Below are 14,074 nucleotides of genomic sequence, written 5' to 3' on the forward strand. Positions count from 1 at the left end.
GAAGTCAAGAGACCAAATACCGAGTCAAAAGAATCACGGGAAACAAATCCCTCAACAACACCAGCATGTTCCCCGCGGGTGGACCCACGAGTAGGCCCCCACCCGTGGTTCCGCCCGCGGGTACACATCCACGACCAACTTGTACCCCGCGGGTGGGCGGCGGGTGGACGCCTACCCGTTGTTCCGCCCGCGGGTACGTACCTGTACACCAAAATAATCCCTTCGGGAATTTTCAACTCCAAGCTCAAATTCAAGTCCAAAACATGCCAAATCTCACCAAATACAACAAAATGACTTGAATCAAAGGAATAGCCAAGCAATGGCTTACAAGAACCCTAAACACAAGCTCTAGATATGCATTTTCACAAGACAATGGACAATGCATAAACACTCACATTTCATAGCAAAATCCAAGGTTGCAAAAATCGATAGGCGCCCTCTAGGCGGTTGGGGACCGCCTAGAGCGCCTAGGCGGGCGCCTAGGTCGCCGACCGCCTAGTGCCTAGGCGCGATTTTTGCAACACTGGCAAAATCACATGTAGAATCCAAGAAATCATCATATAGGTAAGCAAAATAGATTTTGTAGAGCATGGGTTACCTCTTGAAGACAAAAACCTTCACTTAACACTTCACCAAGCTCCTAATAAGGCTCAACTTCCAAACCCACTTCAAGAACACACCAAAAGATCATAAAGATTCTATCTTTAAGAAAAGACACCTTAGAAAACACTAAAAACACAAGATGAACATAGATCTTACCCTCCTAGATGCTCAAATGTATGGAAGGTAGAATCTTGGAGACAACCCTTGAAGATTTGACAAAGCTCCAACTTGGCTTGGAAGAAAAGCTATCTAGCTTTTAGAGAGAAGGTAGAGCTAAAGTTTGGAAAGTGTAAGGAGAAAGAATGGGGAGTGTCTACTAGGTTAGCTTGCATTACTAACACAGGGTGAAAAGTCATGAATACCCTTACTAAAATGAAGAGGTGTAAGGGAACAAGGGAACTACTCACAAAGCTTAAGGTACAACCTTGACTTTGGGGTTGACTAGTCAATTACTAGTCCCCGACTATTGAATTTTCAGGAATTTAAGTAATTAAATTACCAATTGGTTTAGGATTAATTACTTAATTAATCCCTTAATCGAATTTGGATTACGGGGTGTCACAGGTTAAGCGTTCTTTGGACTTATATTGTGCAGCCTCTGGTCAGTTAATCAACTATGAAAAGTCCAACATTATGTGGAGTAGGAACACTGGACCCTTACTATGTAATCATGTCGCAAATGTTTTTGGTGTACGTATTACTGTAGACTTTGGTAAGTATCTCGGACTGCCTTCCTTTATTGGTAGGAATAAAGTAGCAATCTTCCGGTATGTTGAACAGAGAATACGGGATCGGGTGAATATATGGACAAAAAAGCTGCTGTCGCGAGCTGGTAAATAAGTCATGTTGAAAAGCATTGCACAGGCAATGCCAATATATACGATGTCTGTTTTCCTACTTCCAGACTCTGTTTGTACCTCTATTGAGAGGCTCATGAATAAATTCTGGTGGTATAAAGATAATTCGGACTCTGGAGGTATTCATTGGTTATCTTGGTCCCGGTTGGCCAGACCGAAACATTGTGGTGGTATGGGGTCCAAGGAGCTTCGAGAATTCAATCGAGCCTTATTAGCTAAACAAGGTTGGAGGTTATTAGTCAATCCAAACTCTCTTGTTAACAGGGTTCTAAAGGCATGATATTTCTCACATACTGATTTCCTTTCAGCCACTATTGGACATAACCCGAGTTATATCTGGCGTAGTATTCTTGCTGGCCAAAATATTTTGCGCGAGGGTGTAGTAAGACGTATTGGAAATGGAAGAGATACTGATGTTTGGGGTTGGCCTTGGCTAGTTGATTCAAATAATCCAATCCTACACACCCCACGTATTGATGAGTTACGCACTGCAAAAGTTTGTAACCTTCTTACTGATGATGGCGTTTGGGATGTGGATGTTGTTCGTGATTTATTTGATGAGGCGGATGTAGATCGTATATTATGTACACCAGTCTCTCCTGACTAGGAGGACTCTTGGCTTTGGAGAGGTGATATAAAGGGCTGTTACACTGTCAAACATGGTTATCGTATGTAGACTGAGGTTCGCGTTATGAACGAAGAGTTGTGCTTTACAAACTGGAATAAACTCTGGAGTATGAGAGTGCCACCTAAAATAAAAATTTCCTTTGGCGCTATGTAAGGTCCATCATACCGATCTATACTGTGCTGCGAACTAAACAGGTTTGGATTGGTGGAGGGTGTTCTCTTTGCATGGTAGATGAGGAGACTATCACACATCTCTTTGTCAATGCTCTGTAGCTCAATATTTATGGGGTTGTGACGATATTTTACAGGGCATGACGTTTAATACTTTTGTCAGCTCTACTCTGGACTTAGGAGATAAACGATTACCACCTTTAATGGCCGCTCGTTTCTGGTGAATATGGATGGCTCGAAATGGTTTAGTTTTTAATGGTAAAGCTTGGTCTGATGGGGAATTATTATCATATGTTAATGCTTTGGTTGAGGAGTGGAATGCAGCGTATAACCCAACTCCAACTTTCATGCATGCGTCTGCGACTGATCCGATTCATACTAATTGGTCTCCACCACCTACTGGCTATTTATCTTGCTCGGTTGATGCGGCGGTTTCGGTTAACGGTGTTGCTGCTGGTATGATTCTTCGTGGGAGTGATGGTGGTTTCATAGCGGCGCACTCCTCTCGCTTACAGTGTTGCTTGGATCCTTATCTAGAAGAAACTCTAGCGGTGAAGGAGGCTCTTACTTGGCTAAATGACCGTGACGAAAATCACATTATCATGGAGTCTGATTGTATGAATGTCTGTAATGCTTATAATTCCTTGCAGGTTGACTTTTCGTATGTTGGTAGTTTATGTTGGTGATAATGAACCAAAATTGATTTAATATCGTAAAATAATATTTATATATACACACACGAAGTATATAAAATATCATTCGATATATATATCCGATATATATATATATATATATATATATATATATATATATATATATATATATATATATATATATATATATATATATATATATATATATATATATACACACACACACACACAAATATATATATAAATCAGACCACCATGGTTATATGCATGAATATCTACGGAAAAGACATATACATATCAACCAAATGGAATTTATAATACACAGATTATAATTCCAACCAAACTAAAACATAAAAGGAGGATTTTTGCTTAGAAGCATAATCCAAAACCGAAAGAAGGAAAGATTGGCTCGTGTTTGGGTAAGGGTTTTTAGCGTGAGTCAAGAGACCACTCTTTCCTTAAAACCTTATTTGCCACCTCCCAAAAGTGCTAGGAGCGCCGTGGCCTAGGTTTCCCAGGATAAAACGCGCTACGATTCGACGTTTGAGCACCCAAACGAACGAACCCGGCGAACGGAGCAAAGCCTTGAACACAGTTAGGCTTAAGAAAGGAGTAGAAGCAGAAGGTTTTGAAGCTTGAAAACTAATTTCGTGTAGAGCTCTTGTACTTGTTCGTAGTATGTGTAAAGCTTCTACCTTCTACCCCTTCTTATATAGGGGAGGAGTACTTAATAGCATTTATCATGGCCTTAATTACACGTTGTGTAACATCTTAAACAACAACCCCCATTAACAGAATTAAATTCACAATTCAAAACTGGAGTTAATGGACTGTTGGCCTTCTGCCTCACCAACTTTCGGCCCCAGGCCGAAAGTTTCAACTTCGCCAAGTTTCGGCCCAAGGCCGAAACATTGCTGCGTTCTGTTGATAGTTTCGGCCTCCCAAGGCCGAAACCATGGTTCAGACCGAAACTATCGAAGGCCGAAACCATGGTTAAGTTCGGCCTGGACCGAGCTCGTCTCGGTCTTGGCCGAACCCAAGTGGCTATTGTGTTGGAAAATATGATACCGAAAGTTGGCATAACTTGGCCTTGGGCTATTGTGTTGGAAAATATGAAACCGAAAGTTGGCATAACTTAGCCCGCAAGGCCAGCCAATTTCTGGACGACATTCGTGCCCGTAGGCGCCGGCGCACACGAGCTCGGGCTTGAATCAAGCCTTTCCGAAGTCATCTCTAGTTGGAATTTGATTTGCACCACCCCCCCCCCGCGCGAGAGAGCCTCTATGCTATACAATTCTACAAGCTCTAAAAAAGCTCTTGTATAAAAGGGGGGGTCAAATCCTCTTTCCAAACCAATGTGGGACAAAAGCTCACTTTTTCCTTTCATTTTTCCAACTCAATGGGTCTACTTTGAGAATCAATATCTCATTCACCCATTATCCGTTTTGAGCGTACAATATATCAATCTCTTCGTCTCACTACGAAGAAACCGAATCCACTTTGACCCGACCCAAATCGGAAGTGGTCCCCACCGATAATTGTACCACAAAATAGCCACTTAAAATGCCATTTTTCCAACAATCCCCCACATGAATGAAAAATTGATTTTCGGGGTATTTTGAAATCGGAAACAACTGTGTTCAAACGGTCGATCCCTGCATAGGATAGGTAGGGAGTCACTATACCCTTTGAACCTTCCCTTGTGAAGAAATGTTTACTCTACTGGTTGTTCGGTAGAACGCGATGTCTTTGAACCGACTGCCATTTGTGTAGACGATGACATATCTCACACAGGAACCTCCCAACCATTCTCTGTTCTCATGAGTGTGCCCATTTTGGTCGTGGGTCACCGTTCCTGGTTCTGCGAGAGTTTCTAAAGAATTGTGCCCAACAATTCTCCTTTGAAGCGACCCTCACTTCTCTCTTACATAGGTGATTCTTTCTCGAGTATCCCGCATACTCAAGAATCATTAAAGCATCAACATGCTAGCCTCGTGCGGGAGTCACTGTTTCTAACGAGGAGTGGTAGGGAGTCCGAGACCCCCACAGTGACACGCTCCGTTCCATAATTTAGTTGTCCCATTGAACCTAGGTGCCAGCTAGGTTGGGTATCTACTATGGAACTTTTTAGTCCAAGGGCTTTAGACCCATTCCTCGTTCCAACTTCTCAACAACCATTTGCTTACCCTCGGGTTAGCGAGTTAGCGGCCGCTACGTTATCTTATGACATCACGTAGTCAATAAGAGATAACCCCTGTTGTGAGAAATGATTTAATGGTATTATGTCTACGACGTATGAGTCTAGACTTACCATTCCACATCTAACTCTGTACTTAACCAATTTTGGCTTGACTCTCGCAATGCACACAAATTGGAGATACGAGTTTACCTCTAGGAACATTCCCGAAAAAATGGCATAGCCATTCGGCCTACTTGTTCGCGACACGAGTGTAAGGCTCTCAGCTTAGATCCCGTCGGATCTTAGCTATCACAAATCATTTTGAGAATTTCCATCCAACCGACTGCACTGGCCTACGTAAAGACGTAGCCTTTGATGGATTTATCATCCTTTGATATCCCGTTAACGTGCTATACTTTCCAAGTACAGCTAGATATCTACACGTAGTGCAGTCCAAAGTCACGAGCATACCTCAAGTATCTCATAACTCTCACTATTGCCTTCTAGTGCGCATCACTAGGGTTACTCAGATGTCTACCAAGTTCGTTAACCGCAAAGGCAATATCTGGCTTAGTATAACCCATTTGATACAATTAAACTACCAATAACCTGAATGTATTCTCCACGAGAATTACAATCTCCATGATTATTGGCTAGTTGTACGTTAGTATCTAACGGTGTCCAAGCCACTTGATTATCATCCTTGAAAGGATTCAATCAACTCGCTGAGATTGGCCTAACACGAGACCATACGGTCTTCTCACGATTTTAATCTCGAAGATTAAATCTGCCAAACTCACACCTCTCATATCAAATCTCGAATTTAACATGTTCCTGGTAGAATAGATCATTTGATCGTTACTACCCACGTTGAGTTTATCATGTATAAACAAACAGTGATATCACCGTCTATCGTACGCAATACGTAGACCCACTAGTCACTTTTATTTATACTAAACTCGTTGGTCATCAATGCATGATCAAAACCTCACATGCCAAACACTAAGGCAATTGTTCCGAATCATACCATGACATTACCAATTACACACTTTCTTTTCACATCGTGGAACCACAGACCCTCTGGTCGTTCCATGTCTACTAAGAAAGCAACACTTCCATTTTGATGAACTTCCAAGTCTCGCTAAACGACTTTGGCAAGTATCGTTCTAATGGATTCCATTCTCATCACAAGAGAATATATATTGAAGTAACTGTGGCATTCGTGTTGCATGTAATCTACAATTACAAGCCTGGCCATTTTACTTCAATATAACCAACCGGTTTTGTCTTCCGACTAGTGATCCACTTAGGATCCCGAGGTTTTACAACCCGGAGGAAGAACAACCAGTTCCAAGTATGATTCTTTAAGATAGAATCTACTTCACTCTCGATAGCCTCTCTCGGGTTGGTCCACCTGTAGAAGTCACCACTTCTACATATGTTCGAGGCTCATTTTCTAACAACCATGTCAGAAAATCCAATTTCTTTTCTAGTAAACAAGTTAGATTGTGCGCATCACACTCTAACATGTACGTCAGAAAATATGGACCAAAGGATTTTTCAATCCTAGCTCTCTTGCTACGTCTAGCTTTGAGCTCGGGTTCTCTTTCACACCCTTCAACCATAGCTACGCCGAAAGTTCCTTTCAACATGCTAGGTCCTTTATATTGATCCTTCACAAAAATACATCTTCCAAGAACGATGAATTTCTTGAATCAATCTTTCGTGTTCTTATGTACATCCAAACTCTTGGACTCGTGTACTAAGAACCAAACGTCTTTGGCAAGACACCCCCACATTTCAGGTATTCGTAGGAAAACTTCCTGCGTATCCACAATTCGTAAGAATTTCATGCGGGTTACCTTATTTAAAAGGTACTTTACTTGTCCAAAGTATTGTCTCACCCCACATACCTTGAGGTAGACCCGAACTTATCAATGTCTTGATATTTATGTTCGGCAACAACGTTCGATTGAGGTGAATACCGTACCGTACGCTCGAGTACGACACTAACACTTGCGCCGAAATCACCAATCGGTGTTTCATGTTCACCACATCGATCGTTCGTAACCGCGTTAATTCACAATTAATTTGGTTATCCCTTTTATTCTCATAAAGAATAACACGTTAACACATCTCGTAGAAGCTAACAGATTAGCCTTTACGAATCCATTCGGTTTTTGACCGAAAGGCCACAAACCCGAATCATTGCTTCCAAAAATTGAAGCACGAATCAGTGCTTAGTAATGAAGCACGAAACATGCTATTCCAAGCACGAATCATTGCTCCCAAACTAACGCGCCGATTTCCAAGCAATCTCTATTGCTTTAAATTATAAACTTCTAGCAACATTCGGTTGCTTAATTTATAAATCCAGTGCTACCTAGGGCTGGGCACTTCGGTTTTCGATTTGGTTTTTTCGGTTTCGGTTTTGGTTTCGGTTTTTCGGTTTTAGAAAAAGTTGAACCATTCGGTTTAACATTGTAGTTCGGTTTGGTTTCGGTTTGGTTTCAATCGGTTTGGTTTCGGTTCGGATTTAATTCGGTTCGGTCTTCGGTTCGGTTTAAGACTTTACGAGAATTACATTCATCAAATTTCAACATTTCATAATTTTCCAAACATACTACCAATTACCAAACAATACCTATTCACATAATCCACATCTAAAATATAAACGTTATATAACAAAATAAAAATTTAAAGTTTAAACATACTACTAAATAGTAAATACTAACATCACATACTAATAGCAATCTAATTACCAAAACATCACATACTTAGAAATTAGAATCCAAAGTTCAAAGTTCAAACATTACAAACATGAATCAATAACTCAAATCCAAAGTCTAATATCTAAATAAAGGATACCAACATAACAATTCAAAAACAATCAACATAACAAAACGAATTCCAAACTCATAGGTTGTTAAGTTGTTCATCCATCATCACGGTCACAGATCAATATGACGTTGCCCTGTTGATTTGCGAATCTCTGTACAACAAAACAAAAGGTTCAAAAACAAGTTAAAATAATAAAATATTGAAGCATAAACTAATATAGTATATACTATACATAAATTCATAAAAAAATATAAAATTGTAACTTACCTTCTGCAAGCATATCCATAAACTGAGTTTCTTCCAATATTTGAGCGAGGCTTACTGTTGAATCAGATTGGAGTGAAGACCGTAACCAATCTTGTGTCAAAATCAATGCCTCTACCATATACGGTGTCAAAGAACTCCGATATTGGTCTAAAATACGGCCCGAAGTGCTAAAAGCAGACTCTGATGCAACACTAGAAACTGGCATTGCAAGAACATCACGTGCCATTTGTGACAAGATTGGGAATTTCATACTTTCTTTCCTCCACCATGACAAAATATCAAATTGCATACCCAATCTATTAGGAGTTGGCATTTCAATCTTTTCCATCAAGTATATATCCAACTCATTTGATGTTTGTTGCACATCTCCTTTTTCACATATCAAACCGGTGGCATACGTGTTAAAAATACTCCCAACAGCCGATACATCACCAACATCTAAAACTAATTCACTAGTCACACAAGATTGAATTACACTCTCACCTCCACTTTCACTTCCACAACCACTTTGACTTGTAGTTGCACTTGGTTTAGCATAGAATGCACTGTATACCTCATACAACTTACGCATGATATCCACAACTGCTTCTTTCATTTCACTACATTTTGGTGTATCTTTACCATACAATTTTTCAAAACAAACTGTCACAAAACCCATCTTGCTCCTGGGATCCAACACACTACTAACAATCAACAATTTGTTTATCTCAGACCCCTCCCAATACTTATCAAACTTTTTCTTCATTTCCTTTGCCATGCCACTCATATTGACATCTTTACTACTACTGAAAACATTCAAATTAACTTCAATTGTGCATATATCATCAAAACAATGACTAGATGTCACAGTTTTGTATGAAGAAAAAGACAAAGTCGCATCATAAAAAATTTTCAAAAATTGTACCAATCGACGGACATTCTCCCAATCATTTGATGATGGCAGCCCAACCCTTCTCTTTCCATTTTCATCCTCTTTAAAGTAAGCATCATACAATTTGTCTTCATTAGCCATTCGATCAAATGCTGCCCTATACTTCAAAGCTGCAGTCAACATGAGGTAAGTAGAATTCCATCTAGTATTGCAATCTAAAATCAAACTCCCTCTGCATAGGTTATCTTGCTCTGCACGTATTTGAAATGCTTGAAATCTAGAATTGGATGATCTCACATACTTCACTGCATTACGAACACTAACCACACTATTACCCACCGCTGCCAAGCCATCCTTCACAATCAAATTTAAAATATGTGCACAACAACGCACATGCAAAAACTCTCCACCCAATATCATAGGATCCTCTCTCCAACACTTCACTTTAGTTTTGAAAATCCTAAGTGCACTATCATTAGCAGATGCATTGTCAACTGTGATAGTAAAAACTTTGGTGATACCCCAATCAATCAAACAATTCTCAAGTTCTTTTGCAATTGTTTCACCTTTATGATCAGAAATTGGTTTAAAACTGATAATTTTTCTGTGCAACTTCCAGTTCACATCAATATAATGAGCAGTGATAACCATATAACTAACAGTAGTAGTACTTGCAGTCCATATATCAGTAGTTAAAGAAACTCTTGACTGACTAATCATGCTCTTCAACAAAGCTTTTTCTTTCATGAACAATTCAACAACATCTCTTGTGATTGTTCTTCGTGAAGGGATAATAAATCTTGGACAAGCAACACTACAGAATTGTTTAAACCCATCCCCATCCACAAAACAAAATGGCAATTCATCCAAAATAATCATCTTAACAGTTGCCCTCCTACAAGCATCTTGATTAAACCCAACCGCCACAAGATTACTACTACCACCTTTAACAACACTTGCACTTTCAAGTATTGTTAGATTTTTTTGAGTTGTACTATCTAGGTGGTCCTTATATGCAGCACATCTTTGATTATGTGATTTCAATGTACTAGTGCCACTCGTTGATACACACTTAAATTCTTTATGGCAGTAATTACATTTACACTTATCCTTGTTATCCTCCAATTTAGTGAAATGATTCCATACCTCAGATCTTGGAGCAGTTGGTTTCGGTGGAAATCCACTGTTTGGAAGTTTTCTTTTTTGTCCCACTGATTCATCAATTGACAAAGTTGGAGTGCTACTTGGAGTGTTCCCTTGATGGTAAGACAAAGAATCATCCATCTGCATTATAAAATTCAAATGTAAACGGTTCGCTTGATGGCAAGATACATGACTAAGCAATTTAAAATTTCCCGTCATATTAATTCTAATTCACTGGAATTGAAATTTAATTCCAGTGAATTGAACAAGAGCAGTTCAATGTTCCAGTTCACTGGAATTCCGGTGAGTTCACTGGAATTACTGGAATTCCAGTGAAGCCACTGGAATTCCAGTGAACTCACTGGAAGCCACTGGAATTCCAGTGACTTCACTGGAATTACTGGAATTAAATTCCAGTGACTTCACTGGAATTTAATTCCAGTGTTAATTCCAGTTCACTGCAAAAGTGAACTGGAATTTTCCAGTTCACTACTGGAATTTGAATTAAATTCTAGTAGTGAACTGGAATGAAAACAATCAAATGATCAATACAAAAGTAAAACTTATACAGCGCAAGTCAATGAACATAATGAAATTGAAATTCTAGTTTCTAGAACACAAAATCTAAATAAATAAATAAAAGTCCTAATTCAAAATTCTTTAAATAAGAAAATGTATAAACTATAAACTATAACCTATAAAACTAAAAAATATTAAGTAGAAAAGGAAAACATATTAAGTTATTAACAATTTAACATACCTCGGTCGCGGATGGTGTGAGTCACTGAGCCAAGGGAGGAAGGAACGGAGGAACCTAGGAGGGGTGGCGGACGGGCGGACGGGCGGAGGGGTGGCGGACTGGCGGAGGGGTGGCGCCGTGGCGGTTGCCGGAGGCCGGAGATGTGACTGCGACTGGCGTAGGGGTCGACGGGCGGAGCCGAAGGTGAAGGCGTGAAGTGTTGTCGTAACTGGTAAGGGTGAACTGGAAATTAGGGTTAGATCTTAGAATGTTAGATTATATTAAAGTTTATTTATATATAATTATATATTATTAGTTATTATATATATTATATATATATATATATATTTTTTTTAAAAACCGATCGGTTTGGTTCGGTTTTAAACCGAACCAAACCGAACCGATCGGTTTCTCAAATCTTAGGACCGATCGGTTTTTCGGTTTGAAACCAAACCGAACCAAACCGCTTCGGTTCGGTTTGGTTCGGTTCGGTTCGGTTAAACCGAACCGAAATGCCCAGCCCTAGTGCTACCTAGCACAAGGATTATTAGTTAATTACACAATTAACCAAACCTCCTTTCGTGCTAATCACATAACACTTTTTGCAAAGCTAAATTTAATTAGCCTCTTGCGTAATGCTAATTCAACATTTTTGACGTCCAGTGCTATTAAGCACTACAATTAGCATTTCACATTAAGCTCATGCTTAATTTGACGTCCCAACAATTTGTCTCAAATCACATTTCATACTAGTATAATTTGGAATTTTGATTAAGTTAATTATAACACAATTAACAATAATAAATCAACCAAATTTCCGACTAGTTGAATCAAACTCATATAATCGTTCTTAGAATATTATATAAAATATTCAACACTTGAGCTGTGACGCTCACGATTATATAGTTATTCCAATTTTTGACAAATTGATGCTTGAAATCCGTATCGTTCTACATGAACCTGAACCGAAGTTCATTGCGGGATTTCAACATGTAACACGCCTGTTACATTTCATTCCGGCCGTTACGTCATTTTAGCATTTTCCACATAATGCTCCGTGATGCACTACGCACCCATATTGAATCATTTCATACATTCAACATTATTTCATCAAATAATTCGTATATACTATGATTCAATAGCTCAATGGAACAATTCATTTTTTATTCAACAATAAAAATGTATCACAAGGATACTACAACATTTATTTAACAAATAAATAAATAGGAAAATTATATTGGAAACACATTTCCTTATTCCTATCTCGTAGTGATCCTTTCAACCCGTGTGCCTTGTTCCATTCTCAACCGTCCACTCCACAAAGGGTGGTCCATAGTGCACATCGGGGGTACCTTGGTTGTGACCTTACTCGTCCAACCATCCACACATTTTAAACATAGCGAAATTGTCCTCAACCTTTTCACCAGGATGACGGTTCGCTTTGTAGTGGCATTTCTCCTTCTTTCCATAATCTTCTTGAAAGCTAAGCTTCCGCTTAAGTTTCCTTTGACTACGGTTGAAGTCATTGGTCACACTACAGTAGTCCTCAGACCATGTAGTGTTCACACCATCATAGGATCCTTCGTGGCTTTTAGCCGATCCACTAGGCAACACAATAGGTACCAATTGTGTGCCATTAGCCACAGGTCTACCGGTTCGTGAACCAATGTTCTCCGGAGCACCATCGTGTGTTTTTGCAACTCCCACGGAAGTATTATTTCCAACGTTGCCGCCGTCAACCGGCATCACAGAATGTGCAACATCGTTGCCATTCCGACCATTTGAATGTGCACCTCCGGCAACATTCACGGTTCCAATACTCTTGGAATCCATTGACTTGTTCATTATCAAAATAGATAAGGTTTTAAGATTGTTGGTGATAATGAACCAAAATCGATTTAATATCGTAAAATAATATTTATATATACACACACGAAGTATATAAAATATCATTCGATATATATATCCGATATATATATATATATATATATATATATATATATATATATATATATATATATATATATATATATATATATATATATATATATATATATATATATATATATACACACACACACACAAATATATATATAAATCAGACCACCATGGTTATATGCATGAATATCTACGGAAAAGACATATACATATCAACCAAATGGAATTTATAATACACAGATTATAATTCCAACCAAACTAAAACATAAAAGGAGGATTTTTGCTTAGAAGCATAATCCAAAACCGAAAGAAGGAAAGATTGGCTCGTGTTTGGGTAAGGGTTTTTAGCGTGAGTCAAGAGACCACTATTTCCTTAAAACCTTATTTGCCACCTCCCAAAAGTGCTAGGAGCGCCGTGGCCTAGGTTTCCCAGGATAAAACGCGCTACGATTCAACGTTCGAGCACCCAAACGAACGAACCCAGCGAACGGAGCAAAGCCTTGAACACAGCTAGGCTTAAGAAAGGAGTAGAAGCAGAAGGTTTTTAAGCTTGAAAACTAATTTCGTGTAGAGCTCTTTTACTTGTTCGTAGTATGTGTAAAACTTCTACCTTCTACCCCTTCTTATATAGGGGAGGAGTACTTAATAGCATTTATCATGGCCTTAATTACACGTTGTGTAACATCTGAAACAGCAACCCCCATTAACAGAATTAAATTCACAATTCAAAACTGGAGTTAATGGACTGTTGGCCTTTTGCCTCACCAACTTTCGGCCCCAGGCCGAAAGTTTCAGCTTCGCCAAGTTTCAGCCCAAGGCCGAAACATTGCTGCGTTCTGTTGATAGTTTCGGCCTCCCAAGGCCGAAACCATGGTTCAGACCGAAACTATCCGGTTTCGCCCAAGGCCGAAACCATGGTTCAGTTCGGCCTGGACCGAGCTCGTCTCGGTCTTGGCCGAACCCAAGTGGCTATTGTGTTGGAAAATATGATATCGAAAGTTGGCATAACTTAGCCCGCAAGGCCAACCAATTTCCGGACGACATTCGTGCCCGTAGGCACCGGCGCACACGAGCTCGGGCTTGATTTCCGAAGTCATCTCTAGTTGGAATTTGATTTGCACCACCCCCTCCCCCTCCCCCCCCCCCCCCCCCCCCCCCCCCGCGAGAGAGCCTCTATGCTATACA

At 39.6% G+C, this 14,074-nt stretch overlaps 1 protein-coding gene across 1 annotated transcript; it reads right to left on the reverse strand.

Annotated features, from left to right (window-relative positions):
* Positions 1-8,579: 8,579 nt before the first annotated feature.
* LOC109184749 (zinc finger BED domain-containing protein RICESLEEPER 2-like) lies at positions 8,580-9,948 on the reverse strand. Its single transcript, XM_019334787.1, has 2 exons — positions 8,752-9,948; positions 8,580-8,636 (listed from the first exon to the last, which is right to left on the reverse strand). Exons 1-2 carry the CDS (start codon positions 9,946-9,948, stop codon positions 8,580-8,582), a joined length of 1,254 nt encoding a protein of 417 aa, XP_019190332.1.
* Between the last annotated feature and the right edge of the window lie 4,126 nt (positions 9,949-14,074).

This window comes from Ipomoea nil, unplaced genomic scaffold, assembly GCF_001879475.1.
Source record: "Ipomoea nil cultivar Tokyo-kokei standard unplaced genomic scaffold, Asagao_1.1 scaffold1286, whole genome shotgun sequence".
NCBI lineage: Eukaryota > Viridiplantae > Streptophyta > Magnoliopsida > Solanales > Convolvulaceae > Ipomoea > Ipomoea nil.

Excerpts from the sequence above, each read along its gene's own strand:
- LOC109184749 (XM_019334787.1), bottom strand. The coding sequence starts at position 9,948 with ATGATTATTTTGGATGAATTGCCATTTTGTTTTGTGGATGGGGATGGG. Across the intron at positions 8,637-8,751 it reads TCATGCGTAAGTTGTATGAG|ATGTTGGTGATGTATCGGCT; the intron begins GTATACAGTGCA and ends AATTAGTTTTAG.